This window comes from Cucumis melo, chromosome 12 (genome assembly GCF_025177605.1).
Source record: "Cucumis melo cultivar AY chromosome 12, USDA_Cmelo_AY_1.0, whole genome shotgun sequence".
NCBI classification, from domain to species: Eukaryota; Viridiplantae; Streptophyta; class Magnoliopsida; order Cucurbitales; family Cucurbitaceae; genus Cucumis; species Cucumis melo.
The window spans coordinates 14,822,266-14,850,176 of NC_066868.1; the positions used below are offsets into that span (position 1 = coordinate 14,822,266).

The following is a 27,911-nucleotide window of genomic DNA, read 5'->3' on the forward strand; positions in this document are numbered from 1 at the left end:
TTGTATTTTCTAAGCGATCGCTTATACTATCCTTTCATTCACTAAATGATCGTTGAATTTTCTTTGTAGACCATGGATTTGCTATTATCCCACTTGCAGAAAAAAAATGTTGCATATCAAGAAACTTTTCAAGTATACTTTTAGAGTAATAGATTCTGCGTTTATAGTAAGTTGTTAGTCTTTAATTTTTTTATTTTTTTTTTTTTTGTATAGAAGTTAAACTGCACAATTATATTATGACTAAATTTTTTTACTTGTTCTTCAAGACTGGAATGAATGAGCCACATTGCATAGTTTGTCAACGTCTTTTTGATACTCAGCTGACAGCAGACAATAAGAAAGCTGAATGGACAGACACAATAACACACTTAAATCTATTGACAGAAGAAGATTTGGAATACTATTTCAACACAGTTGTTGGTGATTTCCAAGAAAAACTAGGATGGGGAGATGTCAACTACGTGATTGGCTGCATCAACATAAGAGAACACCGGTTGGCTATTGCAGCTGATATGAGGAAATGCAATATCTACTTGTTCAACTCGATGCCAAATTATGTTGAGAAGAAACTTTTTGATTAAGTCAAGCTCTTGAAATGCCTACACGATACATCACCTCACTCGCAATTGCAATTGGAGTGGACCTCGATTCAAAATGATTCAAATATGGCCCTTGGCCAGTACTCAGATTAAATACCACATCACAGAAAGGGCGTTCATTGGATTGTGACATTTTCTGTTCTAAATTTATTGAATGCCTTATAACAAATGCTGACCATGATTGTCTAACTGTGCAAAACATGAAACTTTTTAGACAACAGTATGTACTGGAACTTTGGACAAATAAATCTTGTGATGAGGCTGTTAATAGGATGCCACCAAACTTACACTTCAAAAATGTCCCATCAATAGAAATAATAGGTCTACAATGTTTCCACCCCTCAATTGATGCACCAAAAGCCATAAAACAAAACTTGAAATGACCACTATCATCCATTTCTAGAGCAGTGCATGTACCTATAATAATTAAAAACACATTTTTATCAGCACAAACAAAAAAGAACAGAAAGAACATCAAAGATACTAATATTGGTCTATCTAGATAGACTATGATATTAGTCTATCCACATCTATCTGCAAATCAATTTAACTTTGATATAAAAATCTGATCACACCTAGGTTAGATTCAACCAATTTATCAAATAATCTTGGAATCAAATGCATACGATTCAACTGTGTCATGGTGTAATATCTTTACCATATGTTCTTTTGCCTTCCAAGCTTTCGGTAACTTATATTAACCCCAAGATTTGTACGAGCCTTATGCACAATCTCTTTAGGAATGGAACGATCAGTAGACATGAATATAAAATCATCTATCAAACAATTGTCAATTACTGTTGAAGAAGCTTGCATGTGAGAACTTTGGGTAGTACTCAATGAACAATCATGGTCAGAAATGTATTTTCGTAGCATCCACAAATCACTCTTCTTATAACGAGATGCCCTTACATACCATTTGCAGTCTTTTTGCAGACATCTAAATTCAAGAGACCTCAAATTTGATACTGTAGTCTTAATTTGAAAGTTGGTCTTCACTGCTATTATGCAAAAACACTTTGAAATCACTTCTTTACTTTCAAATAACTTTTTTCCTTCAAATCAGAATAATAAGAGATGTCCCTTATAACTTCATCATTTGAAACAGAAGAAGAAAAACCTATATTCAGTGACATATCAACATTCCCCCGTACATTACTAGATGAAGAAGATGTTTCCAAACAATCAACACTTACCTGGGCAACTAATGGATGTCTACTAGTTGCTTCTTTAACAAAAGCTAAATACCAAGCAACACTATTGTCCTTCTTTATCGGCACCACAGTTTGAACATTACTTTTATCAAAATCAAGTAAAATCGATAATTCTACTGATTCATCCAATTTTCATATTTTTGAGGTACTTGTTACATTCTAGCCGATAGTGAGTATCATCGAAAGTGGGATGTGAAATCATATCGAGGAATCTTTCTTAGTTACTCCCAGAATAGTCGAGCATACAGAGTCTTTAATATTAAATCAGGAACAGTTATAGAAACAATCAGTGTTGTGGTAAATGATTTTTGTAACGCCCCGAAAATTTAAGGTAAAATTTTTCTCGTTTTATGTAAAATGCAAGTTGATATAATAATAATATAATATTAATTATATTATTATTATTAATGTTTATTTTATTGGTTATAATATTAATATTATAAATATTATTATTATTAATATTTATTTTAATTGTTATAATATTAATATTATAAATATTATTATAAATTAATATTATAGAAATATTGTTATTTCTAAAACAATAAAATAAATTATTATTTATTTAATATTAATATTATTAATATATTATTATTATTACTTTATTATTATTATTATTATTTATATTTTAATATATATATTATTATTTAATTTAAATTATTAATTTTATATAATTATTAAGGTTTATATATATATATATATATATATATATATATATAAAATTTTTTTTTAAAAAAAATAAAACCCTAAATTCGCGCCGCTACCCCCCCCCCCTCGAAATTTCTTCTTCTCTCCCGGTTCCTCCTTCCTCACGCCGCGCGCCGCCCGTCCATTTCCTCTTCTTTCTCCGTCTCTGCCTCGCCACCATCACCATCATCTCTCCTTCTTTTTCTTCTCCTTCTCCTTTTCTTTACAGCCTCCCCCACCGACGACAGCAGGCGTCCGTCCGCCGCGGCCTCCATCCGTTTCCGCTTCGCCCCCAACCGCCGGCAGCCGACAACTCTCTCTCTCTTCGTTTCTACCACCGCCGGCTTACTCTCCGTCATCAGCTCGTGTTTCCGACGTCGACAGAGCACGGAGGAAGCGCCGTCGTTCGCCGGAAGGAAGAAGCCCCAGAACCGTGCTGCCGTTTTTCGTCCAACCCGACCCGAGCCACACAATCCGGGTGAGTCGAGCTGAGTAAGCCGAGCCGAGTGAGCCGCGAGCCGAGTGAGCCGAGCCGCGAGCCGAGTGAGCCGAGCCGCGAGCCGAGCCGCGAGCCGAGTGAGCCGAGCCGCGAACCGAGTGAGCCGAGCCGCGAGCCGAACCAAGCCGAGCCGAGCCAAGCCGAATCAAGCCGAGCCGAGCCGAGCCGAGCCGAGCCGAGCCACCTAAGCCTTCCTTCCTCCACTTCGGTTCACGGTGAGTCTTCGGTAAGGATTGTTTTGAGGAATTCCCTAATGTTACCTCGTCCGTTTCGAGTTTGAATGTTGGATTAAGATGTGGCCCTACTTTTCTCCCTTGAAGGTAGTACAGAGTTGACGCTTAAGTTCTCGGGTTCCGCGGCAGGCCTGGTTGGAGATAGTTTCCTTTCCTTGGGTAAGTCAACGGTTAGCGCTTCTGACCTTTTAAAACAACTGCTACTAAAGTCATCAACTAAAACCTTCGTGTTTCGTTTAGGTGGATCTGTTGAGCGTAGATTTCGATCGAGGGGCATAACCGAGTTTCAGGTAAGGGTTTTCCTACTACTGGACCCCGAGTCCAGGTTAAAACCGTAGTAATCCACAGGGGATTACACGTTAGTGACTGTACTGAATATCTGTATGCGTGTTGACTGTTAAGTACTGATATTATATTTTGTCTGATGAAAATATACTGTGACTGCTATTTGTGGATTGAAATTATATGTTGATGGACCTTAAAGTTACGGTTTAGTATGTAGTAAAGCACTGGTCTGGATGTGGTTCATGGAATTTGGACGGAGAAGGACAGTGAGTCCGGTTTTGGTTGGTTAGTCGATTGGACCTAGGGTTTCCCTATTGGGCGTGCGAATCGGTAATGCATAAAGCAACTGAGGGTGTAGATGTTTAAACCTATACTATCTGACTGACAAAGCCTATGGTGGGACTGTGATATGAATGTCGTTGGGATGTGGCTGATGTAGACAGTTTAGTTTGGACTGAGGGGTAACGGTTAGCTTCATCTATGGGGTAGTGTGCCTTACGGATATGTGCATCCTTCGGGAGCACTAGACTGATATGTGCATCCTTCGGGAGCACTAGACTGATACGTGTATCCTTCGGGAGCACTAGACTGATATGTGTATCCTTCGGGAGCACTAGACTGATATGTGCATCCTTCGGGAGCACTAGACTGATATGTGCATCCTTCGGGAGCACTAGACTGATATGTGCATCCTTCGGGAGCACTAGACTGATATGTGCGTTCTACGGAACCACTAGACTGTTATGTAGGGTACCCCCGAATAGGAAGTTAACTGTTGTTCCCTAACGGGCCCAGTAGTGGGTCCCTTACTGGGTATGTTTATACTCACCCTTTCCCTTCTTTAACTTTTCAGGTAGGGGTACAGCGAGGGGCAGACCGACGAGAGGCAGGAAGGATGCGTGAAGGCCATATGGACGCGTCTGATTTTCTTTCGCTTCCGCTATGTATTTTGTCAGAATATTTTGACTGTGATTTTGGACTGGTGACTTGACATTTTATTTTGTGATTTTTTTTGAATTATTTAAAATAGGGCCCGAAACTGTCTTTTGTAAGGTTTATATTGTTTTAATGAATCGTATCTGGTCCGTTTTAAATTTTACGTTGAATGGTCGAGTTTTGGTATTTGGTAGTGACCTCAGCTTAGTCCGGAAAAGTTGGGTCGTTACAATTTTGAATCTAATTGTAACGACCCGAACTTTTAAATTAAATTAAGGTCATTACTCAAAAGATAAACGTCAAAAGATACTTTTTGAAAAGAGGTTGACTAAAATTTTTATAAAATAAATATTTTGATGTTCAAAAAAAACATAAGGTTATCAAATTTACAACAATAATTTGAGAACATGACTCGCAGGTTCTAAAAATTTTTAAAGAACAAAAAAAAAACAAATAAATAGGACAAAATCTTAAGTAAAATGGTTAAAATTTAAAAATACTGAAAGACATAAATAAGTGCGGAAACTGAACTGTATCCCCATATAGCATGTCACGGATTCTTCACTGTCACTCGCCAGCTTCTTAAGTTCTTTACCTTAGCCTGAAATATTAAACATAAGAAAGAGTGAGTATATAAATATACTCAGTAAGGGACCCACTACTAGTCCCACTAGTTGATCTGTTAACTTTCTGTTACAACATAATCATAACGTCGTGTGTCCAATGGAGCACACCTGAGTGAGTAAGACCGTACGAACACACCTAAATCGTGCGAGTGATTCCGTGGGAACACCCCTAGTCGTGCAAGTGATCGCAGGTACACACTCCATAAACATATATGTAATACGAAGGTACACCCCTAATCGTGCGAGTGGTCCCGTCGGAATACCCCTAGTCGTGCGAGTGACCCCGTATACACAATATAATTGTCCTTTTACCGTGCATGTGATCCGTAGGAACACCCCTAAATCGTGCGAGTGATCCCGTAGGAACACCGCTAGTGGTGCAAGTGACCCCATAGATAGAACCACAATACTGGTGGGGTAAAAAGCTTAACAGACAAAGTTAACAGACACACCACAATCCAAAACATGTAACATCGCCATAAACATCATAACATGACATGAATATTAATCATAACGTTCTTATTCATGTGCTTAATATATTATGTATCATAAACATAATAAACATATCAGTCATCACCGTCAATCATAATATCAATCGTCATCATTAATTATAGTATCAATCATCATCAACACAATATCAATCATCATCCATAGCATCGCATTATGCATCTTAGCTACCAACAATGCATAATCGTAAATACATGCAGTCTCTTAAATTCAGTTCGAAGGTCTAGTAGTAAAATCTCTTATCTGGAGATTAGCTTAATTCCAAAAATATACCCCTGACAGCAAGATCAAGCTTCCTAGAAAACCCTAAACAGTAAGGGTAAGATACTAAGTTCAATAACTTAATTAACAGTTGATTAAAAATCCAGTCAGTTCAACTTACCCAAAGCTGAGGTCGAAGCCAAGTTATCTTTTGTTGGGCAAAAATTCCACCGCTCAAAACTCCCAAATAAAATCTAACCAAAATAATCCAAATTAACTATTTAGGGTCCAAAATTATAAATATCTTCTAGGTATTACCCAAAATCCATTAATTACCTACCAAAAGAAGGGGAAATAACCAAAAACAAGGTTGATGGCTTGAAAAAGAAAATGGCTTGGCGGCTCAATAAAAAAAAACAGCTCGCGGTTTGGGTTGGAGGCAGAAACACGTGGCTTGGCTCGTGGTTGAAGGGTGGCTCGTTGCTGTAGGCTCGCGCAGCGATCGGCTGCAAAACGTGGCTCGACTGGACGAAAGTTCGCAAGCAGATGGAGAAAAGAAGACGGCTCGCGTACGCAGACGTGCGGCTCGATCGGACAGCTGACAGTCCTTGGTCAGGCTGGGGAAGAACGGCGTAGGCGACGACGAACAAACGGAGAGGGGTACCGACGCGCAGTTTCGTTGGGCTTCGTCGGATGAGAGATGGGTGGTCCAGTCGGTTCACGCGAGGAACGGTGCGATTGCCGGCGACTTCGTTAGAGAGGGGATTGGTAGAGATAGCTGGCGGCGACAGCGGACTCGTGGATAGCTGCGGCGACAGCGGACTCGTAGAGTGAGGTGGCGGCGGCTAGGGTTTGGAGGGGAAAAGTGGAGAAGATGAATGCACGTAGAACGGGGGCTTATTTATAATAATAATATCATTTTTTATCATTATTTCTCTCTCCTTTTCCAAAACAAATCTTCTCCCTCTTCATTTAAATACCCATCCAATCAACTTTCTCTTTCTTATCATAATTATCCTTTATCAAATAATAATTATATTTTCCTTAATATAATTATTATTTTAAATTTTCCTCTCCACAAAGATTTTTCTCCCAAAATAAATAATACTCTTCAAATAAATCTATCTTTATCTTCTTTCAACAATACAATATATTTCCTAAAATAATTATATTTCAACAAATATAATTATCCTTTTTCATTTTCCATAATAGTTATATGTATATAAATCCATCTATACATAAAATTTCCAAATCTCTAAAAACCCACTTCTCTAATTTAATTAAATAAGCACCCAAACTTATTTAATTAAACTCCAATTTCTATTTAAGAACAAATGAATCTTTAAAATAACGTTCATTATTTGGAACCTCATTAACCAAAACTAAGATAAATATCTTCCAAAGATTATCTAAATTTTCGGGGCGTTACACTAATGTCAATCAGTTTAATATAGAGGATGATGAGACTTCTGTTACACTTGATGTTACTTCAACTCTTCTTAAGGAAATGCCTAAAGATGATTCTCAGCCAGACAATATGAAGACAAATTCAAAAATAACTGATGAGGTCGTAAACAATGAAACTATGCTTGTTCCCTCTGCACATGTGAAAAAGAATCATCCCCCAAGTTCCATAATAGGTGATCCGTCAGCTGGAATCACTACCAAAAGGAAAGAGAAGGTAGATTACATGAAATGATTGCTGATTTATGTTATGTGTCAGCAATAAAACCCACATCTGTTGAAAATGCTCTCAAGGATGAATACTGGATAAATGTCATGCAAGAAGAGTTACTAAAGCGTAACGACGTATGGACTTTGGTTCCTAAACCTGATGGGGCAAACATCATAGGAACTAAGTGGATCTTTAGAAATAAAACTGATGAATCTGGGTGTGTAATAAGGAACAGGGCCCGTTTGGTGGCTCAGGGTTATGCACAGGTAGAAGGTGTTGGTTTCGATGAAACTTTTGCACCTGTGGCTAGACTTGAAGCTATTCTCCTTTTGCTCAGTGTATCCTGTTTTCGAAAATTTAAATTGTATCAAATGGACATTAAAAGTGCTTTCCTGAATGGATACTTGAATGAGGAAGTCTATGTAGCACAACCTAAAGGGTTTATTGATTCTGAATTTCCTCAGTATGTCTACAAGCTTAATAAAGCTCTATATGGATTAAAGCAAGCACCTAGAGCTTGGTATGAATGTTTAACAATGTATCTGGGTAAGAAAGGATATTCCAAGGGAGAAACTGACAAGACACTATTTATTAATAAAACCAACATGGATCTCATTGTAGCTCAAATTTATGTTGATGATATTATCTTTGGTGGATTTCCTAAAATACTTGTTAATAACTTCATTGACATAATAAAATCAGAATTCGAAATGAGCTTAGTAGGTGAACTGTCTTACTTTCTGGGGTTGCAGATCAAACAGAGAAGTGAAGGTATATTTATATCGCAAGTATGCCAAGAACATAGTCAAGAAGTTTGGTCTGGATCAGTCACAATACAAAAGGACTCCAGCTGCGACACATGCTAAAATTACCAAGGATAGTATTGGTACTGCAGTAGATCATAAACTGTATAGGAGCATGATTGGGAGCCTCTTATATTTAACTGCAAGCAGACCGGATATTGCCTATGTTGTTGGAATATGTGCTCAATATCAGTCAGATCCTCGTATCTCTCACTTGAATGCAGTTAAACGAATAATCAAATATGTTCACGGAACAACCAATTTCGGAATTCTGTATTCCTACGATACATCTTCTGAACAGGTGAGATATTGTGATGCTGACTGGGCTAGTTCTGCTGATGATAGGAAAAGCACCTCTGGTGGATGTTTCTTTCTTGAAAATAATATTCTTTCATAGTTTAATAAGAAACAAAATTGTGTATCTCTTTCCACAGCAGAAGCTGAATATATAGCTGCAAGAAGTGGATGTACTCAATTGATTTGGATGAGAAACATGTTGAATGAATATGGGATTATTCAAGATGTTATGACTTTATATTGTGATAATATGAGTGTTATAGATATATCGAAAAATCCAGTCCAGCATAGTCGAACTAAGCACATTGATATAAGACATCACTTTATTAGATAGCTCATTGAAAATAAGGTTATTACATGGCAACACATTCGCTCGAACTCACAATTAGCAGACATTTTTACTAAACCTCTTGATGCAACCACGTTTGAGCACTTACGTGCATGTTTAGCAGTTTGTAAAATATAGCTCCTTAATTAGCTAAAATGACGGAGCACTTTTGCACATTCCGTAATGATGGGTTTGTCTGCGTCGTAATAGGGATTAACGCCTATCTCTTCGGCTTCTGTGGTAGTTCTTCTTGCTGTGATTTCGTTTGAAGTTTATTATCCTTAAGAAGATTCAACAATGGTAAACACTCGTAAGGGAACCTACACTGACAAGTCCATTGAGGAAGTGCGTGAAGCTCCGAGTCCAAGAGCAGCTGTGCAGACATATGGTATATCGTTTCATCACGAGGAAAGCGTACAGCGGTGGAAATTTTTTTGATACAACGGACTGGGATGAAGCTACTGATGGATTCTTTGTTGATAGAGAATTGGCTTCTAAAATTCTTAATTCCCTTACAGCCGAGTCTCGTTCGCTATCCACTACCATTAGTCTGCTGTTTGAACGTCATTTGGAAATTGATTCTCTTATTCGTCATCTGAAGACCTTTGCTCCATCATCAAGTTGAGGGGACCCTAGTTCTAATTGATGTATTTTTTTCTGGTTCAAAGGGGGAGCGGTGATGGTGCAGGCTGATGTTGTTGCTGTTGATGATATTGTTGTTTTGTTTGTTTGAAGTTTATTTTGTTCATTTGAAGTTTGTTTTCTTTGTGAGTTGTTTGTCTTTCAGTAACAGAAGTAGTTTTGTTGTTCCTTTTTTATGACTAAAGTAATTGAAAATATTTTGTTCGTGTTATGAGAAGTCATTTCATGTTATGAGAAGTCATTTTTTTAAATGAATTCATTAGTGCCGAAGTCTGTGGTATGCGACACATTGTTATCATTCGTTTTAGACATCAGCCAGAGCGTGCGACACAGTTGAACCATAAAAGAAATTCTTTTTAGACAAAGGGAGAGTTTGTTGAAGATTTTGTCTAAAAGATTTTATAGGAATATCTTTGATTAATGAATTAATTAAAAGATGAGATATTCAAAAGATAAAAGATTTCCCATTATTTTAGGAATCTTGCTAATATCTTTAAAAGAAAAGAAGATTTATATATAAGATATATGTGTGTAAATAGTTTGTTACGGTGTAGTTGTGGGCTATGACGAAAAAGCTGAAAAACATAAGTTGAAGAAGACTGCTCACGTCAGTGATCGTCTACAGAAACTATCGGATTCTAAAGGTATTATGATCTTATGTCTATGAGATCGCCATGTTCATCGAAGTTACAATAATTGATGAATAACAGACGGAATAGTGATTTGAGTGATCACTAAGATCTTTAGAGGGATTTAAAGACATTGTCGAAGATATTTACTCATTTGTTCAGGGGGAGCCTAAAGCTAGACATCGTGAAGATAAGTTATTCAGGGGGAGCCTGGAGTCTGATGTCAAGACGCATGTTATTAAGTCGTATTATTGAACAGAGTACTATATGTTGTATCGATGTATATTGACTCAAGTGAATATTAATAAAGATTACTCATCAGGGTTGTATGTAGCTCCCCAGACGTAGGCAATATTGGCCGAACTGGGTTAACAAAATTTCTTGTGTTGATCTCTTCTGCTGTCCCTCTAGCTATTACAACTTTATTAGCTTTAGTATTAACTGAAGACTTAATTGATTGTCTCACATTGTTTTTTCACATTTTGAATCTCCTCAACAATTTAATGAAAAAATTCTTTCGTTTACTTTCATACTTTTCCTCCAATTCTTCTTCTTCTCTAATCAATTTTTGTCCCTTTTCTATTGCATTCTATTAACAATTGTACTTCCATTATTTTGATGTTTTTTCTATTAAACTTCGTACCATTGTTATCAATTTGACATTTTATGATTTTTTCGTGGATTTAGTAAATTACATTTAATATCTTTATGTTAAATTTATCTATATCCTAAACTTTTTAAGGAAAAAAAATCTTCAAATATATTAGTATCTTGGTCTTTTAGAAATTAGCATATTAACATATACTATTGTATCCGTAGTTGATATCTATATGTGTATCTATGCTTTGCACAAAAAGGACTCCCAAATAAGGAAAGATTGAGTATCAAGTAAAAAATTTAACATTTTCTTTTCCTTGCTTATCATTCATTTATGGAAACTTCTTGTGATTGGTTCTTAAGGTAAGAACTAATGTGCATCCTTAGCTCGTAGATAATATTTGACAATTAATATAATATAATGCATATAATATGTGTTAGTCACTTGAATTTGACAATTACTGTTTTCTTACATCTTTCCTTAGACATTACTTAAAATCAAAGTAAATAATTTGTTCTTACATGCTTTTCAACTCATAATTACAGAGGTTTTAAAAGATGATGTGATATCATTTCGAGTATTCATTTCTCATCATTATCTTTTTGTTTTGTTTTGCTTAAAAGATCTCGTACTAATAAAAATAGTTATATCTATTTGTATATCCTTGATCTTCATCTTATTTAATCAATGTGAGATTTTGGTCCCACTCCATACCTATTTAAGTTTAAAGGCTAGAAAAAAAAAAAACCGTTTAGTCATTATCTTTAGAAACGTTCACTTTTTGTTACGAAATTGTTTGGGTAGGAGTTGCCCTAACATTGCAAAGCTTGTTTCTTTTCGTTACTTGCGTGGATTACCACACAATTAAATGCACAGGTTAACCACCCATGGAATTTTTCTTTTTGCAAAGAAAGATATTGCAATTGCTTAGCCTTGGGATATATATAAATGATATATGATATAGTTGAGGTAGCTTTGAATTTTTGGATGTGGATAGGAAACCTTGTGTGCTTTTCAACCAGAAATTTTTTTCTTAAAGCTTGGTACACCAACTTCACAATTCTTGCATCTCTATCTTTGATTCTTTAGATCTTTCTCTCATGTTAAGCTTAGACAAAGTATATAGGAAATTGACCTACTTTATCAACTTCCCCATTCAACTACCAACTTCTTTATGTATGTCTATGGAAAGACCCTTTTGCCCATTCCCCACATATTTGTTTTCCTACCAACAACACTACCAAGGGCCACAAAGATATCTTAATCCAATATTCTTTTTGTAATTATTTTTTAAAAAAAGATAAGGAGGGTCAATTTTCTCTCATCTCAAAAAAGCAGCCATGTGGTCAAATTCAGATAAAATATTTTTGAAAAACAAAGGATCTTTTTCATTTGGTAAAAGGCCAACTTAGGGGGGAAGATGGGGGAAAATCCAACATCTATAGAAATTGCCGAGTCAATGTCAAACCCAGAAAGGGCATTTCTGTAATTTTGACATGTACAGAAACTGCAAGTCATCTCTTTCGATACACATTATATAAACCTATGAGTATGTATCAAGAAGTGGTGTCAGGTTGATTTGTGTAATCATATTGATAAAGTTTCATTTTCCTAAAACCAAACCAAGAAGATGATGAACAGAGTTTGGAGCTTCCACTGTTCTGTCAACCTATTTTGGCTTTGTATCTTCTTCTTCTACCTTATTGGCCATGGATTCCCGATGGTAATCGAATCTGCTGAAGACGAGACCCCAGTATCTGATCTTTTGAATCGAGACCATTGGAGGGAGATAGCTGGATATGGTGAGGAGAGACTGTCCACTGTTTTGGTCACGGGCTCTGTTCTTTGTGAAGCTTGTTTGCATGGTGACGAACCTCAAGTTCATGCATGGCCTATTAGAGGTACTACAAATTACAGCTAACTTCTTATTTGAAGAACTAAAAAAAAACACCAATAAAATCAAGCTTTGTTTTTAGTTTCTGATGATTTTATACAAACCAAATCAATCACTGCAGGTGCTATGGTGGGTGTGAATTGCCACAACACTGGAAAAAATAGCAAATCTTCTGATTGGGTACATGGAGTCACTGATGAATTTGGAGACTTTGTTATTGATATTCCATCCCGTCTGCATGCAACCCAAAGCTTCGAAAATGTCTGCTCCATCAAGATTCTTCGAACACCGAAGAACACACACTGTCGACCTGCTCATTTAGCTGGAAGAAAGCAGCTGCAATTATCGTCGTTCGGTGGTGGCATCCGTACATATACTTCTGGCGTCCTCAGGCTGCAGCACCAAACATCCAGACCCCTGCAAGCTTGTAGAAATGAGGGGCGGAGTGGCCGTCAGACCTCATGGTAGACACAAAACTAATAAAGTGAATGAATTATTGGTTGCTGATGTCAAGATATGGCTCATGTAGATGGCGCTGAAGTCACAACGATGAGTTATTTGTTTGTAGATAGCACGATAAATTGAGTTTACATTGATATGAATTATTGTGTATAGAAACATCTAGGTAATACACCAATCTATTTCATACCATATATGACATATGGTATGAGTGCATCCAGTTTTCCACAGTTGAATTTACTCACAAGGTTGTAATTTTACTCATCAAAAATCAATTGGGAGCCAAAGAGATCTCATGTGTTTTCTAACAAACTTTGCAGAGCCTGATAGACGATCAAATCCCACACAAAAGAATGAAATAACGTAAACGATGATAAATCATAAAAGATCAAAAAAAACAGAAGTTGCTGTCAGAGCTTCTCCTCTTTCTTTTTCTCTACTTGAGAAGTTATGTATCGTGCTACATTTGCACAGCAGGTAAGCTTATCTGCCTGTTCATCTGGGATTTCGATGGAGAATTCTTGTTCAAAAGCCATAACAAGCTCCATCCTGTCTAAGCTGTCCAGGCTCAAGTCTTTCTGGAAATCAGCCGTTTCAGTAACCTGATCAGCTCAACACAGCATTTAACGTTAAGAAATATATTTATCTCAACAAATATATTATAGCATTTAATAGAATTTGATAATTAGGATGTAATTTAGAGAAATCCTGACTATAGTGATAAGAATTCAAAGATTAGATGATGATAGGGTGGCACGGGACTAATTACCTTACAGGCATCAATTCTATCAAACTTCTTAACCAATCCAATCACTCGATCAGCTATTTCGTTGGAGCTTCTACCTGTTGACGTGCACAAACAGCGAGTTAGTTTCTCGATTACATTCTCATCCTTCATCAACTGTTTTGTAGTATTATTAGGTCCTCTGATCTTCATGTGCTTCAAGATTGAATTTCTGATGCTTTGCATGTTTGCAGGAGCTGAAATGAACAAATTTTATCATCAGTTTCAGAAAACAAAGAATAGACAAGTTCTGGAATCAAAGATATGAATTCAAACAAACTATCAAAGCCGAAAACGTGAAATGTCCCCAGTGTGAAAAGGGAGTTGAACAAAGAAATTTACACGTGCATGTTAAGTTCTTAAAATCTAACTTTTCTCAAACATGCAACTAAAAGTTAACTGAAACACGTTACAATACTAGATCCTTGAAAAGAAACACAGATTTGCCCATTGAAAATAATGTGTACTAACTTTCACAGGGATAATTACATAGACTTGGAAGAGATGGGATGGAAGTTTTTCTTTGTTGTACAAAAAAGTCTAATCATTGCAACTTTCCAGATATTGACCAATACATCGTGAGTGAGTTTTGAGGAAGATCAAGATAAAACTACTATAAACATCTGTCCTAAGAAGCATAGATATGGATATGAACAAAACGAACACGATGACACGCCATATTTTAAAAATCTAGGACACGATACGGCAAGGACAGATTTATTAAAACATACATTTTAATAAATATCATTTCTATATCAAAAATAAAATCCAAAGTAAATAGGTTGTTACCTTAATACATTTAAAAAATTTAGCTTGATGATGAGTTTCACAGTCACAAGTTATTATTATTTCATGTTTGTGGCTTTTTTGTCTACTCAACGATACTACTACTATGCATGTCAGTAAAAAGTGTCTTATTCGTGTCTAGCAAGGGTTGGAGTGGCCAAGTGTCCGCACGTGTCAGACACAAACACGTTAGCCAAACCAAAGTGTTTGTGCTTCTTAGCAGCTGACCATAAACTTTGTTAATAAAATCAACAAATTTAGGGGCATATCTAACAAAGAGTGCATCACCATTTGATCTAATCCACAAGAAATAACTCCCATTCATAACAAGACTGATATGGACACAGGACGTCATGAACCAAACAAAAGTAGTGATAAAGAAAGGAAATGAAAACAGAGAGCAAATAAGTTACTGAGCAGTTCGGAGGTTGTGAAAGTAAATTGCGGAAAGTTCCTACATGAGATATCACTTTGTAGGTTTACATTACAAATGATATTTTGTTCATATCAACAAACAATAATATATTTCACTATAAAGTTAAGATTAATGTTCAAAGTTCAAGGAACATGACTCCTCAAGAAGTGATGAATTCCTTCTACTCAATAACATTTCTGTCAAAAAAAAAAGACTCAATAACATGGAGCAAAATGGAAAAGGAAGTAAACTTTAGGCAGAAAATTGTTCGTTCTACCAAAATAATTTAAAAGCTATGTAATCATTGCATATAAATACTTGGAAACAATTGCAAATAAGGGTATTTACTTGCATGTCTAACAAAATAAGTTTTAGGGTATTTACTTCTGCAAAAATTTCAATTAAATTCAAAAGCTTCTTGCATGGCTGACAAAATAAGTTTAAAAAATTAGGCTCATAGCACAAGGGTATTTACTTCGGCAAAAAAATGGCAAAAAAAAAACAAGTCAACCCATGTGATACACCTGATACACACTTGATACACCACTAATATACACTTGATACACTACTAATATACATTTAATATACTACTAATATCCACTTTGATACACTTGATACCCTCCTAATAGGACTTGATATGCTTGATATACATTTGATACACAGTTTATACACTTGTTAGTTATCTGGGTTGTTCCTAGCTGCTACTTAATTACAATAGCTAGCATTAATCAGCATTCTAACATCTAAATTATGTAAAACACAGTAAATGGTTCCAAATCCCGTTCAAGCAGAATCAACAGAAGGGTCTATTTTCCAGAATTTATTAGTTTTTTTTTTCTTGGCCATCAAAACCACATGACATACAAAGAGTCCTTAATGAATCTTTTGGATGCTATAGATTAACAAGAAGTCCTATTATAATAAGCTTTCATTTTTAAAGTATACAATAAGCTTTTAAGCTTTCAAGCTTTCAAGTTTGCACCTAATAGATTCTTCAACTTTAAAAGTACATCACAGGTTTCTCCTTCAACTTTCAATTTTGTTCTAATAAGAACCTTATGTTTCAACATTGTGTCCACTTCCAATAGATCCATAAAACTTTCAAGAATATATTATATACCGTGTAAGGGCCTATTAAACACAAAATTGAAAGTTTAAAGTTACTCTATTAGATACATTTTAAAGTACAGGACTCTTTAAACAGAACCATAAAGTTATGAGCTGAAACATGCTAGTGAACATTTTCTTTAACAAATTTCGCTTGTTATATTCATGATACTTGGCCCACTAAGTCATAATATCAACTCCAACAAACCGTTAGAATTTTCTGTGGTTAAGAAATCCACGACATTCCACTCGAAGGCTCAAACCCAACCCTTCCAACTAAAACCCCAAACAAAACTCCAAACCTAATTAGAACCAAAGCCGCCTGTTGGGAGCATTCATAGAATCAACCATCTTTAAACGTCCAAAGACCTAATTAAGCTCAGCATATCCTTTTTCCAAAAAGTTTCAGAAACAAACTCTATATTCAAGACCCATTACTGTACACAACAGACTGCTTAAAAAGAACACAGAGAAACTACAAATGGAATCTATAGTAGCATAAGCATGAGAACGAAATCAATCAGCAACCTAAATTACCAAAAGAAATAAAGCATCTAAAAATCCAGATTCCTTCAATCCCCCTCACCTTTCATTGTCATAAATCAATCAATTTTTACCCAACCAAAATCGTGTAAAAGACAAAGTAGACGTAAAATTGCAAAAGAAGAGGAAGAAAGAGGAAGATTGCTAAGAAAGTAAAAGAACAGAAAAACACAAAAGAAAGAAGAAAAAAGAAAAGGTGGAAAGCTATTTACTCACGAAACTTGCAGCTACTGACAGTATGGTGGTGGAAATTTGGAGTCCGCAGAACTTGAAATTGAAACTGCGATGGTTACCCTGTCGTCATTTCAAGTTCCCTTAAGTGAGCAGAAGAATCAACCATTTTTAAGCTCCCAAACTTCCTATTTTATTCCCAAAAAAGGGAATCGTAAATTTGGGTAAAAAATGAAAATCATTTGTTAGACGAATTTTTTTAAATAACGCTATTTAAATAATTATGGTAAAAAGATAGGATAAACAAGTTGTGTATTAGGTATACGATTGCATTAATTTGTGGATTTGAGTATACGAATTGGCATCAAATTTGTGGATCAGGAATACAACTTCAACACCTAGTCATGTATCTGATACATGACTTTCTCATCTTCAAAACCCCACCGACAACCCTCATCATTATGTTATTTTCTTTTCCAAAAAAAACACCACCCTTTCTTCCTTGCACCAATTGTTGTCGCCAACTGATCTGTCATCGTTATCATCCCAACATTCGTCGTCTATGTCTGCCATTGCTACCATTGATTTAAAGGAATAAAGTTAATTTTTCCTTTTTATACATTTTGGTTTATCAATCATAAATCTATTTGTATTATTTATTTGAATTTCATATGTTTGTGTTCTATAAATAATACACTGCATTGTGAATATAACGTTATAGAGTTATGTTTTAATTGTTTGGATGTTATTGGGTACGATTGCATTGTATGTATTGTTGTTTTCTTAGACTTTTTTGAACTAATCACTCGCAATCTATATGGGATACTTCCTCGATTGTAGTTTTGACTTGTCATAGGAGAGAAGCAACATCCCAATGCACTATCCCATTTAATTAGAGTATTGCGCCCTATGTAGAAGTTTTAGGATTTCTTGGGGTTTCTCAAATAGGATTTATCCAATTGGACTAACACCTAATTATTGCTTTAGTAAAGTGTTGGAGACTTGAAACACACACATTTCATATGCCGTGTGGAGAACGCATCACCACTTTGCAGGATACTATGATCTAGTTAGGGCTACCTGCGGACAGGAAGCATGTTACGGGATATTGATTATAATCGGAAACAAGTATGTGAAGATTTCTTAGGAGTTCTAATACCTAATATGAAAGGTCAAAGATTAAGTCTTCCATGGTTAGTTGAACAGTTCATAGAATTGTCACTCGATTTCGATCTCAACGTCGTGAGCATTCAGTGATAAGCTCTACGTACATAATGCAACTAATTTGAGGTTTTTTGTTGGCCAAAAAAGTCAAACACATTGGTATATATGTTTCTTCTCTTTTTAGGCGATTTCAACCAAGCTGGTACATACTCTTGGGTCATTGTATTCCTTGCATGGCTTTGTAGGGAATTAAATTGAGCTAGTAATGGACAATCCTTGGAATGGATGAGTCACTAATACTATTACAAGTATATGGGCATACGATAGATTTACTATTGCAGCACTACAAGTTACATTACAGGCCATAGTTGATTGTGTACTAAGCCTCTGACACTATTTTATTTATAAATTTATATTTTTTATATAATTTTTAGTAATTAGATGTTTGCATTCTTTATAACTTTTTTTTTTTTTTTGTTATATCTACATCTAAACAATTAACAAATATGTTGTTAACATATCGACAAATATTTGACCAACTGGATGCATACTCAAGTAGCAAAGTATTATACAAATGAATACTACATAAATTTTGTTATCTACCTATGCTTGTTTTTCTTTTAATAGATTAATTGAACACCATACACACACGACATTATGACATTACTATCTGTTTGATGTCATAATAATTAGGAAGTTTGGACTTTGGCATTCTGATATGCTTCCATATCATAGAGTAACATTTACCTGATGGTGTGTTGCGACAGTTTGGTTGCAACAAAGTATACCATCATTGTGCTTTACAAATCCAACACTACACCAAATTGACTTAAAAGGTAAACACGATCAAGATTGGTGTAAGATTCATGATGGGTATATCACGATGTGGCATACACGTCATGATCGTTGTGCACAAGAAGATGCAACACATGACCCAACTGTATCGGATGACTATTTTTCTTGGTACGAGTCAATTATACGATTTATCACACCCGATGACGCTTACTATTATTGTATGGTAGGAATTTTAATATGATACGTTTTATAATTTTATAACATGAACATTAATTAATGTTATTATATTTAATTGTGCAGAATAATTTTGTTCAAGACATACATAAGTACTCGATGGAACACAATTTACTAGATTTAAGTTCAATGTGTGATAAAAAACTTGGTAAATGTAGAACATATTATTCAACAGACAAGACGACTCAATGTTACAAACACGGATTGAAGACGTACGTATTCAATATAGAGGACGACAATGTAGAATTATATGAAATTACATTCTTCTTGCACCAAAATCATAGTTATAGTAGAAACTTAAGGAAAAAAGTAAGAAAATTATAGGAGTAATCTATTTTGAGCTAGAAAAACAACCCTTAGAAGCTTAAAAAAAATGGAACAAAATCAAAAGAAAAAAAATCAATTAGTGTTGCATTTTAGTCCATTTATGATTTCATTATTAAAAGAATATTAAATACAATTAAACAATCGATACATTAGTCCTTGCACCCTTACCAAACAAGAATAAGCATATCATTAATATGCCTTAAATAAGAAAAGAACATGCATTGCTTCAATTTAATAATTAAAAAAACTTTAAACAAAATATCCATGACAATTATTTAGCCACGTTAGTTGTGACTGGATTAAAGAAATATAAACTTTATATTTAATGTATCACCACACATAATATTAATTTCCAAAATAAATTTGAACATTTCAAATTACAAACAATCTAAATAAATCTCATTACAAGTTAGGAAGGGATCTAATGGACCTATAAATCAGAAGCTACATCGATATGAGATTAATTGGCTAGACTCATTAATCAATATACGTTAACTGTGTGTACACTCCCACAAAGACTTACAACTGAACTCTTCTCACTGTAGATATATTTATATGCCCACAGATATAGACCAATAAGAGTAAGTTGGTCCTTCACAAGTGTTCGTAACACTAGTTTGGTCAAATTACCGTTTTACTCCTAGATTACTTCTAATCCTTAAATATGAGTGCTCCTTTGATGAACAACATGTTTATGGTCTAACCACTAAACAGAAACCCCTCTTGTGTCATAGAGAAGGTAAGACACTTTGTTCAACTCCCAAAGACACCATTTAAGGGAACACCCATCTACTTACTATAAAGTTGAGATGGAGTGAATTTCATCTTGTGTAATTATGTTTTCAGCTCCCCATTCGGTCTTGTCCCCAAAATGATAAGCATATTGAGTTGGCAATCTGGCCGCTCTTACCCATACAAATCAAAGGACGATCCCTTGCGAGCAGAAGTTCATAATACACTTAGAATTAAAACTAAGTTACCTAGGTCATTCTAATGAAATAGAAACCTAACTAGTTAATGGAGTTATATCTAGCGGTTATTATTTTGTGGTCTGGTCTTATGCAAACTCATTGCATATGATACCTTCACTCGCATATCATTCATACAAACACGTTGGATCGTTGTGTTTGTAACAAATACAAAGTAAGTCGTATCCATAGTGTTACTAGGATAAGGTATACTCAGCCTTATCCCTATACTATAGACCCTTTAAGTTTTATCTCGAACATTGATCCCTGTATGTCTTTACATATTGTTCAAGACTCATCAAACAACTTAGGATGTTATTTTATTGGATTTAGGTTATTAAGACAAAACTAATAATGTAATCAATAACACTTATTGAAATTATAATAATGACACTTTATTAATAATGGTCAATGAATTACATTTACTTACTACAAGTTTTAAGACATAAAATCCAACACCTTTGTTATAACATCATTATGTGTTATTTGACCATTAATTTGTTCTTCTTGTGGATTGTTAATTGAGTCAACAATTACAAGAACAACAACTTGAGAAGAAGTTATAGATGAAGGAATTTCCACCTTAACTTATGGAATTTCCACTTTACGTGGTCCCAGACTTCTACTAATTACATCATTCTCAATGAATCTTACATTTCTAGTTTTAATTATTATCATACTGTGGTTAGGACAATAAAATCTATACCCTTTTGATTTTTCTGGATAACCAATGAAGAAACCACTGGTTGTTCTTAAATCCAGTTTCTTTTCGTGTGGATTATAAATATTTACTTTCGCTTGACAACCCAAACATGCAGGTACCCTAAACTAGGTTTCCTTCTTGTCCACAATTCAAAAGATGTCTTTGGAACTAACTTACTAGAAACCTTGTTTAATAAATATTTAACGGTTCTTAATGTATATATCCACAAGGACACATGTAAAGAGAAATTAATTAACATGCTTCTGACCATATTCTTTAATGTACGATTACGCCTTTCTGCAACACCATTTTGTTGTGGTGCTTTTGGTATTGAGTAAAAAACAATGTGCTTTCTCATTATATTTTCCATAAATTTTATAAAATCCTTGACATTTTCAATATTGTAATTGTGGGTTTGATATTTTTTACTACATTTATTCGCATAACATTATATAACATTATATGCTCAATTTATTTGATCTTTCCTAAGCTTTATAAAAAAAAATTTATCCTTATCACTACTAGCAGAAGTAAGTGCAGCAAGTTTCTCACTTAAGAGTGCCAAATCAAAATCCAAAACTTCAAGATGAAATCAGATTTGTTGGCACCAATAAGAGAAACTGTGTCCATTAAACTTGATCATAGACGTAGCATGCGAATGAAGAGAAACAAGAACACATGTTACAATTACAAAACAAATATGCTTACACATTATTGCTTTGAGAAATAAACTTAAAAGATATAACATTGATTCAGATAATATTAAATAATCAATAACTTATACATTGAAGTTCTTTTTTAAAAGAAACATCAATGTACAATATTTAACTAATGCTAGATTGAATTTCACATAATTTGTAATTTAAACGTTCAAATTCGATACATTAGTTATCCTTTGATATACTAAAAATATCTAACCAAACGTCTCAATTAACTACAATAAGATTCAAAATTATAAAACTGCTAATCAACCTTTGGACAATTTAAATGTTTTATAATAATAGAAATCAATATACTCATAGTAATATTTTTATATTTCATAATATCATATCATTCATTAGCATCACATAAATATGAGTAATTGAGTTAACTTTAATTTGATATCTATTGAACTTACTAATTTGACAACTTTGAGGACTAACAAATTATTCTTAACATATAGATATCAAATAATAACATAATTCTCAAGTGATTTTATTCATAAAATTTGTAAAAAATATTAATATTGCAAATAATTTTATCAAAACTCTCATTCCATCTAAACAATGTAATTTAAATCACAAGGATAAACCATGTTTTAAATCATACTTTATATCATTATCATTATATGTCCATAACACATAAAATATAATTGATACGTAATTTAAGTGATCACGCTTATATGATGACCTTTCTATGGTGATGGCTTTATAAGTAGTTGCATATATTTTGAAAATCTAAGAATAATATATTTAACCTAATTAGATCAATTTTGAAATCCATGTGGGTTCTTTAATATCAATAATAATAATAAATTAATAAATAAAAACAACCATATCAAAAGACTTAATCCATGAAAAATCAACCAAAGAAAACTTAATCAAACTCCAGTTTGGTAATTTCTTGAATACATTTTTGATTTATTTTTTTACTATACTATTATTTTGTTAATCGTTTTTCATCCAACATAGTTCTTCATCTATTAAAGAAAAATCAAACAAAATTATTTTGCAGCACAAAAATGAATTTATATCTTACACATCAATAAAAAATCATAAATTCTCAATCAAAGTTCTGATACCATATATAAGTTTTTATTTTCATGATTACACAGTAAAACTCTAAACATTATATAAAACAATAAATATTAAATTCTTTGAGCTAGATTTTCACAAATTAAATTTGGTTAGAGAATAACTACTAGAGAAGCTTGTAAATTTAGTTTGAGAATAACGATCTAAACTAGATTTTCACATAGTCAACTTAATTTTCACAATAAATGTTATAATTTTAGCTGAAGAAGCTTTAGCATTGGTTTGTAGCCTTCAAATCACTTTGGATTTGGGTTTAAATAATATTTTATTTGGATCTAATTTCAAAAATTTTAAATTAAAGGCATCTTTTAGAGAATTTTTGTAACTCTATAATTGGGGGATTTTAAATGAAATTCATGTTATGTTGGGGAACTTTTTCATTAAAGGCTATCTTTTTAGTTCGTGACTTGGACGACTCATTCATTAGCAAGATGGGTCACTGTAAATGTTTTTAGAAATCAATGGGTTTTCCGTTTTCCTAAGTTGTTGAGATTGAAGGTTGAACTAGAGATGTCCATTTAACCTGTGGGGGCTGCTCGTTGAGGCGGGAAATTCCTGATTACACGGGGGAGGGAGTGAGGAAATTCTTTTCTCCGTTGGCAACACGGGGCCGGAGATGAGGAATACATTCCTCAACCCCGGCCCGAACATAAATATAATTAATATATAAAAAATATATATGTAATTAAATATAAATATAAATATTTATTTATTTAATTATTTAACAATATGTAAAAGAGTTAAAAAAAAACCTATTTTGACATTCTTCCTTCTTTTTTTTATCTATTCCTTTTCTTTATTTTTTTCCCCTAATTTTATTTATATGTTGTGAATTTTTCTTAAAAAGTATATGTATATGTTATGCATTGACTTATAATTTGTAAACTTTTCTTTAAAAAAAATGTTGTTGTGTCTTAAAAAATATATGATGTAATTGGAGACTTTGTTAGAATACTTATGGATTGATTTATGATTTTTTTTGTATGAATTTTTGAATTTTATAGATGGATTTTTAAATGTATCTTTTACTAGTTGAATTTTTATTTTTATTAACAAAGAGAATTTGACATTTTGAATTGTTTTAAATAAGAAAATTGATAATATTCTATCGAAAATAAAAACAACATTGTAAATATATATACATTTCAAGTGAAAAATGAGATTAAACTTAAAAAAAAAAAAGAACCCATCCACGTAAAATCCCCACCCCGTTCCCCAGGAAATTTGGTGGGGATGAGAAATGGTACAAGGGGTGGGGGACAGGGATGGGAGTGGCATCCCTGGTCCCGAATGGACATCTTTAGGTTGAATGTGATTTGATGGTAGTAATCCACGTTGCGGTCCTTTTATTTATTTTTCTTTTTTAACGAAGATGTTTTATTTTGTTAGAGAAGAAAAAAATAGCTTTTAAGACACAGGTCTTTCGCTCCAAAAGAATACTAATTATTTTTAGCTGATTGGGATCTCATATTCAAAATTTTGATTTGGCTGTAAACCTCTATTAGACAACATAGATGATTGTTTTTAGTATATAAGAGAAAGAGCGGTCCTAAACATCAGCGGCCTATTAGCTCAGTTGGTTAGAGCGTCGTGCTAATAACGCGAAGGTCGCAGGTTCGAAACCTGCATGGGCCAAATTTTTTACCTTTTTTGTTTCCCCCATATTTTTCTTTTATTTTTTATTCATTTTTTTATTTTTTTATTCCATTCTAACACTCTGCATCTGCAAAAGAAGCAATGGCGGTTGAAGAATCGAGTGCCTGAAACAATGCCACGCCTCAGTTCGTCTTCTTTCTCACTCACCCACCAACCCAATTACTCATTTCTATCTCTTTCATCTTCAATTCCCTTTATCAATCCCATTTCTCATCTCCCATTTCCATTCCTCCACTCTGCAAAATGCCTTCTTCCGATCCCACCATCGTCATCGACCGCCTCCGATTCACTTACCCTGGAATCGACGGCCACCCTCCTCCCTGTTCCAAACCCCTTATTGAAAATTTCTCCCTCACCCTCAACTCTGGTGATCGTTGCCTTCTTGTCGGATCCAATGGCGCTGGTCAGTCAGTCGTCCCCCAATTCTACATTAATCATCTCTTCATTCAGGGGATTCTCTTTGTTTAACTCTTTTCAGTTTTCGTTTCCGTCTCAGGGAAGACCACGATCTTGAAGATTTTGGGAGGGAAGCATATGGTGGAGCCTCATATGGTTCGTGTGCTTGGAAGGTCGGCTTTTCATGATACTGCTTTGACTGTTTCTGGTGATCTTTGTTATCTTGGAGGAGAGGTTTATTTTATTCTTTCTCCTTTCTCTTTCTTTGTTCTTATTGCTATATGTTTCTCTCTTTGTTTTCTGAAGCTGCTTATGGAATCGAGAAACTCGGAATGTATTTTAAATCACGTTATTTTTATGTTTTGGAACAAGAAAATTTGTAACGAATGTAATGGAATTTTTTTTAGATCATTATCATTTTACTTGTGCAGCTCTTTAGTTATAATTAACTCTGAAACCATACAAAATTCGCCCATTTTTGCCTGAAAAGTTATAACATTTTATTTTCAAGATTAACATACTACAACTGTGTCGGTGATAAATCTAGGTGGTTGCTTTCTGAGTTTATTGGGTTGACAAAGCAATAACCAGCTTGATTTTGAGGAATTGCTATTAATTTTGCCAGCATTTTTACTGATTTTCCATGCCTTGGAACTTTTTTCTTTCTTCACTCCAAAGTTGTGTGTGGTGTTCGTCTACGTTTGTACTTTTATCTTTTCAACCTTTTAATCAAATGAACCTTATTGTGACTGAACATGATTGTCCAAGTCTAGTACCTTTTTTTTTTTTTCTATCTGCTTGTGTGAATGAAAAAGATAGCGAAAATTCTGATGAGCCCTTTCCTGCAGTGGAGGAGAGACATGGCCTTTGCTGGATTTGACGTTCCCATTCAAATGGCTGTATCTGCAGAGAAACTAATTTTTGGAGTAGGTGGGGTTGATCCAAAAAGGAGAGTCGAACTCATTAATGTAAGACGGTCTTACAATTGCATGCTTCACTTCTGTAAACTACTTGGTTTTCTGGTCTCTCATATCGTCTTCTTCAAGACGGTTGTGTTAGAATCATCTATCACTCAGAAGTGAATTTCAGATTGCTGTGTTTTTCTTCATATATTCATCTTTAGTGAATTAATGGTTCTCCTAATGCTAATTAATGCCTTACAATGTTCACATAAAATTTAAGCATGAGAATCAATTTCTTCCTGTCCGCTGACAGTTTTCCTTGCTCTTTCTTTTTTGGATCTCCAGATTTTAGACATTGATCTATCATGGAAGATGCACAAGGTATCTGATGGTCAGAGAAGACGGGTGCAAATATGCATGGGTCTTCTCAAGGCATACAAGGTATTGAAACCTTATCATACATTTCTTACAGTTACCTTACATTTTAGGATCTTGTTATTATAATTCTATGGAAACGCATTTCTTATTATAATAGGGTGACTTATTTTTTTTTTATTTCCCTATTAAAATATTGATATTGCAATGTTATGTAGTTAAACAGAGTTGTTTTTGCTCTTGTCCTTTTAGGTTCTTCTTCTTGATGAGATAACTGTGGATCTTGATGTGCTGGCAAGGGCTAATCTTTTGAAATTTTTGAGAAGGGAATGTGAGGAACGAGGGGCTACAATAATTTACGCCACGCATATATTTGACGGTCTTGAAGATTGGCCATCACACATGGTATGCTCAATTCTTCTGTTTTTCTTGTCTCTCTACATCTCTTGATGTTTATGTTATTTTTAAAAGACTACTACTTTGATGTGGTAGGTCTATGTATCGCATGGGAAGTTGCAAATCTCCATGCCAATGGACAAAATTAAAGAGATCAGCAAATTATCTCTTATGGTAAGTACAGAAAACTGAACAAATTTAACAAGTGTTCCATTGGATTTTGCTTCTAACAATGCCTTGTTGAATTTTGCTCTCAGAGAACGGTTGAGAGTTGGCTAAGGAAGGAGCGGGATGAGGAGCGACTGAGGAGGAGGGAAAGAAAGGCAAATGGTCTGCCTGAATTTGAAGAAAGGATAGAGGAAAGCCGTGTGACTGGAGATCCAGCTCGCTCTGCTGTTCGAGTAATAAACAACGGTTGGGCCGCAGGACGGCTTAACTCCACTGTCGCTGGAGAAGAGAACTTCCTGTTCAGCTCTAACAGAGTTCTCAGACAGTAAGAAGTCTTCATTCTCTCTTTGAAATTTTTTGAGAAAGAGCTAGAAAATGCTCAAAGGCCATCATAATAGTCAGACGTGAAACAAAATTCATGGAAGATTTAATTTCTATACCTATTTTGGTGCTCTCGTTTAATTTTATTTTATTATTATTTTTAGTAAGCTGGTATTTTAAGTCATGATATATATTTTTATACAATGTTACCTTGAATAGCAAGTGATCTTCTTAGATCCAGTGTTGTAGAATTGCTATTAAATGAAGAAAATTTATTCTTAAGAGTTGAATGGTTCTTGGGTGCCAACTGTTTTTCATATACTTCTGTGTGGTTTGAGTTGAGACAAGCTGGATCGCATTCACTTTGGAAAAGTAAAAGAGATGTCCATGCAAGGTGGAAATACCAAAAAATTGTTATCTTCTTCAATTGGGGACATAATTACCTGAAAATGTACGAATCTAACTCTTAGTAAATTAAAAGAAAGATGGTGTCATCTGCTAAAATTAGAATATACTTCTTATAGGTATTGTAATCGGATATCTTTTTAACTTTAGCTAGTATAGTTAAATCATAATAAATTCCAAAAATTAAGACATAAAAAGAAACAAAAATAAAGCAAAGGAGTCTTCTTAGGAAGATTTCTAACTTGTATTGATTATTGCTGAGATTACAACATATTTTCTTCATCCTTTCTTTATAGTATTTCAATGGAAAGTAAAGTTGTTAGTTTACATATTACAAATAGTTAGTGCAATGTTTCACTCAAATTTGTTGTTGAAGGTGTCATGATATTTGTT

The 27,911-nt window shown here is 34.3% G+C and overlaps 3 protein-coding genes, 2 long non-coding RNA genes and 1 other non-coding gene across 8 annotated transcripts; 3 read left to right on the forward strand and 3 right to left on the reverse strand.

The window, feature by feature from the left end:
- Positions 1-4,760: 4,760 nt before the first annotated feature.
- On the reverse strand, positions 4,761-6,732 carry LOC127144243 (uncharacterized). Its single transcript, XR_007815833.1, has 3 exons — positions 6,125-6,732; positions 5,966-6,038; positions 4,761-5,051 (listed from the first exon to the last, which is right to left on the reverse strand). It is a non-coding gene; the product is annotated as an uncharacterized LOC127144243 (long non-coding RNA).
- A 5,472-nt stretch (positions 6,733-12,204) lies between these two features.
- On the reverse strand, positions 12,205-12,895 carry LOC127144242 (uncharacterized). Its single transcript, XR_007815832.1, has 2 exons — positions 12,755-12,895; positions 12,205-12,648 (listed from the first exon to the last, which is right to left on the reverse strand). It is a non-coding gene; the product is annotated as an uncharacterized LOC127144242 (long non-coding RNA).
- On the forward strand, positions 12,387-13,421 carry LOC103501709 (uncharacterized). Its single transcript, XM_008465376.3, has 2 exons — positions 12,387-12,657; positions 12,772-13,421. Exons 1-2 carry the CDS (start codon positions 12,387-12,389, stop codon positions 13,116-13,118), a joined length of 618 nt encoding a protein of 205 aa, XP_008463598.2. The 3' UTR covers positions 13,119-13,421.
- Positions 13,346-17,421, reverse strand: LOC103501710 (acyl carrier protein 3, mitochondrial). 2 transcript variants are annotated; one of them, XM_008465378.3, is made up of 3 exons: positions 16,957-17,421; positions 13,879-14,090; positions 13,346-13,711 (listed from the first exon to the last, which is right to left on the reverse strand). In XM_008465378.3, exons 2-3 carry the CDS (start codon positions 14,077-14,079, stop codon positions 13,520-13,522), a joined length of 393 nt encoding a protein of 130 aa, XP_008463600.2. In that variant the 5' UTR covers positions 14,080-14,090; positions 16,957-17,421; the 3' UTR covers positions 13,346-13,519. The 2 variants fall into 2 exon arrangements, with proteins under 2 accessions (XP_008463600.2, XP_016903049.2); XM_017047560.2 differs by lacking the exon at positions 16,957-17,421 and adding an exon at positions 16,788-16,941.
- A 7,039-nt stretch (positions 17,422-24,460) lies between these two features.
- Positions 24,461-24,534, forward strand: TRNAI-AAU (transfer RNA isoleucine (anticodon AAU)). The gene has a single exon. It is a non-coding gene; the product is annotated as a tRNA-Ile (tRNA).
- A 57-nt stretch (positions 24,535-24,591) lies between these two features.
- LOC103501708 (ABC transporter I family member 20) lies at positions 24,592-27,403 on the forward strand. Of its 2 annotated transcripts, none has more exons than XM_008465375.3 (7): positions 24,592-24,958; positions 25,052-25,185; positions 25,800-25,919; positions 26,199-26,294; positions 26,481-26,633; positions 26,721-26,798; positions 26,882-27,403. In XM_008465375.3, exons 1-7 carry the CDS (start codon positions 24,799-24,801, stop codon positions 27,119-27,121), a joined length of 981 nt encoding a protein of 326 aa, XP_008463597.1. In that variant the 5' UTR covers positions 24,592-24,798; the 3' UTR covers positions 27,122-27,403. The 2 variants fall into 2 exon arrangements, with proteins under 2 accessions (XP_008463597.1, XP_008463596.1); XM_008465374.3 differs by having other exon boundaries at positions 24,603-24,958; positions 25,034-25,185.
- Positions 27,404-27,911: the final 508 nt, after the last annotated feature.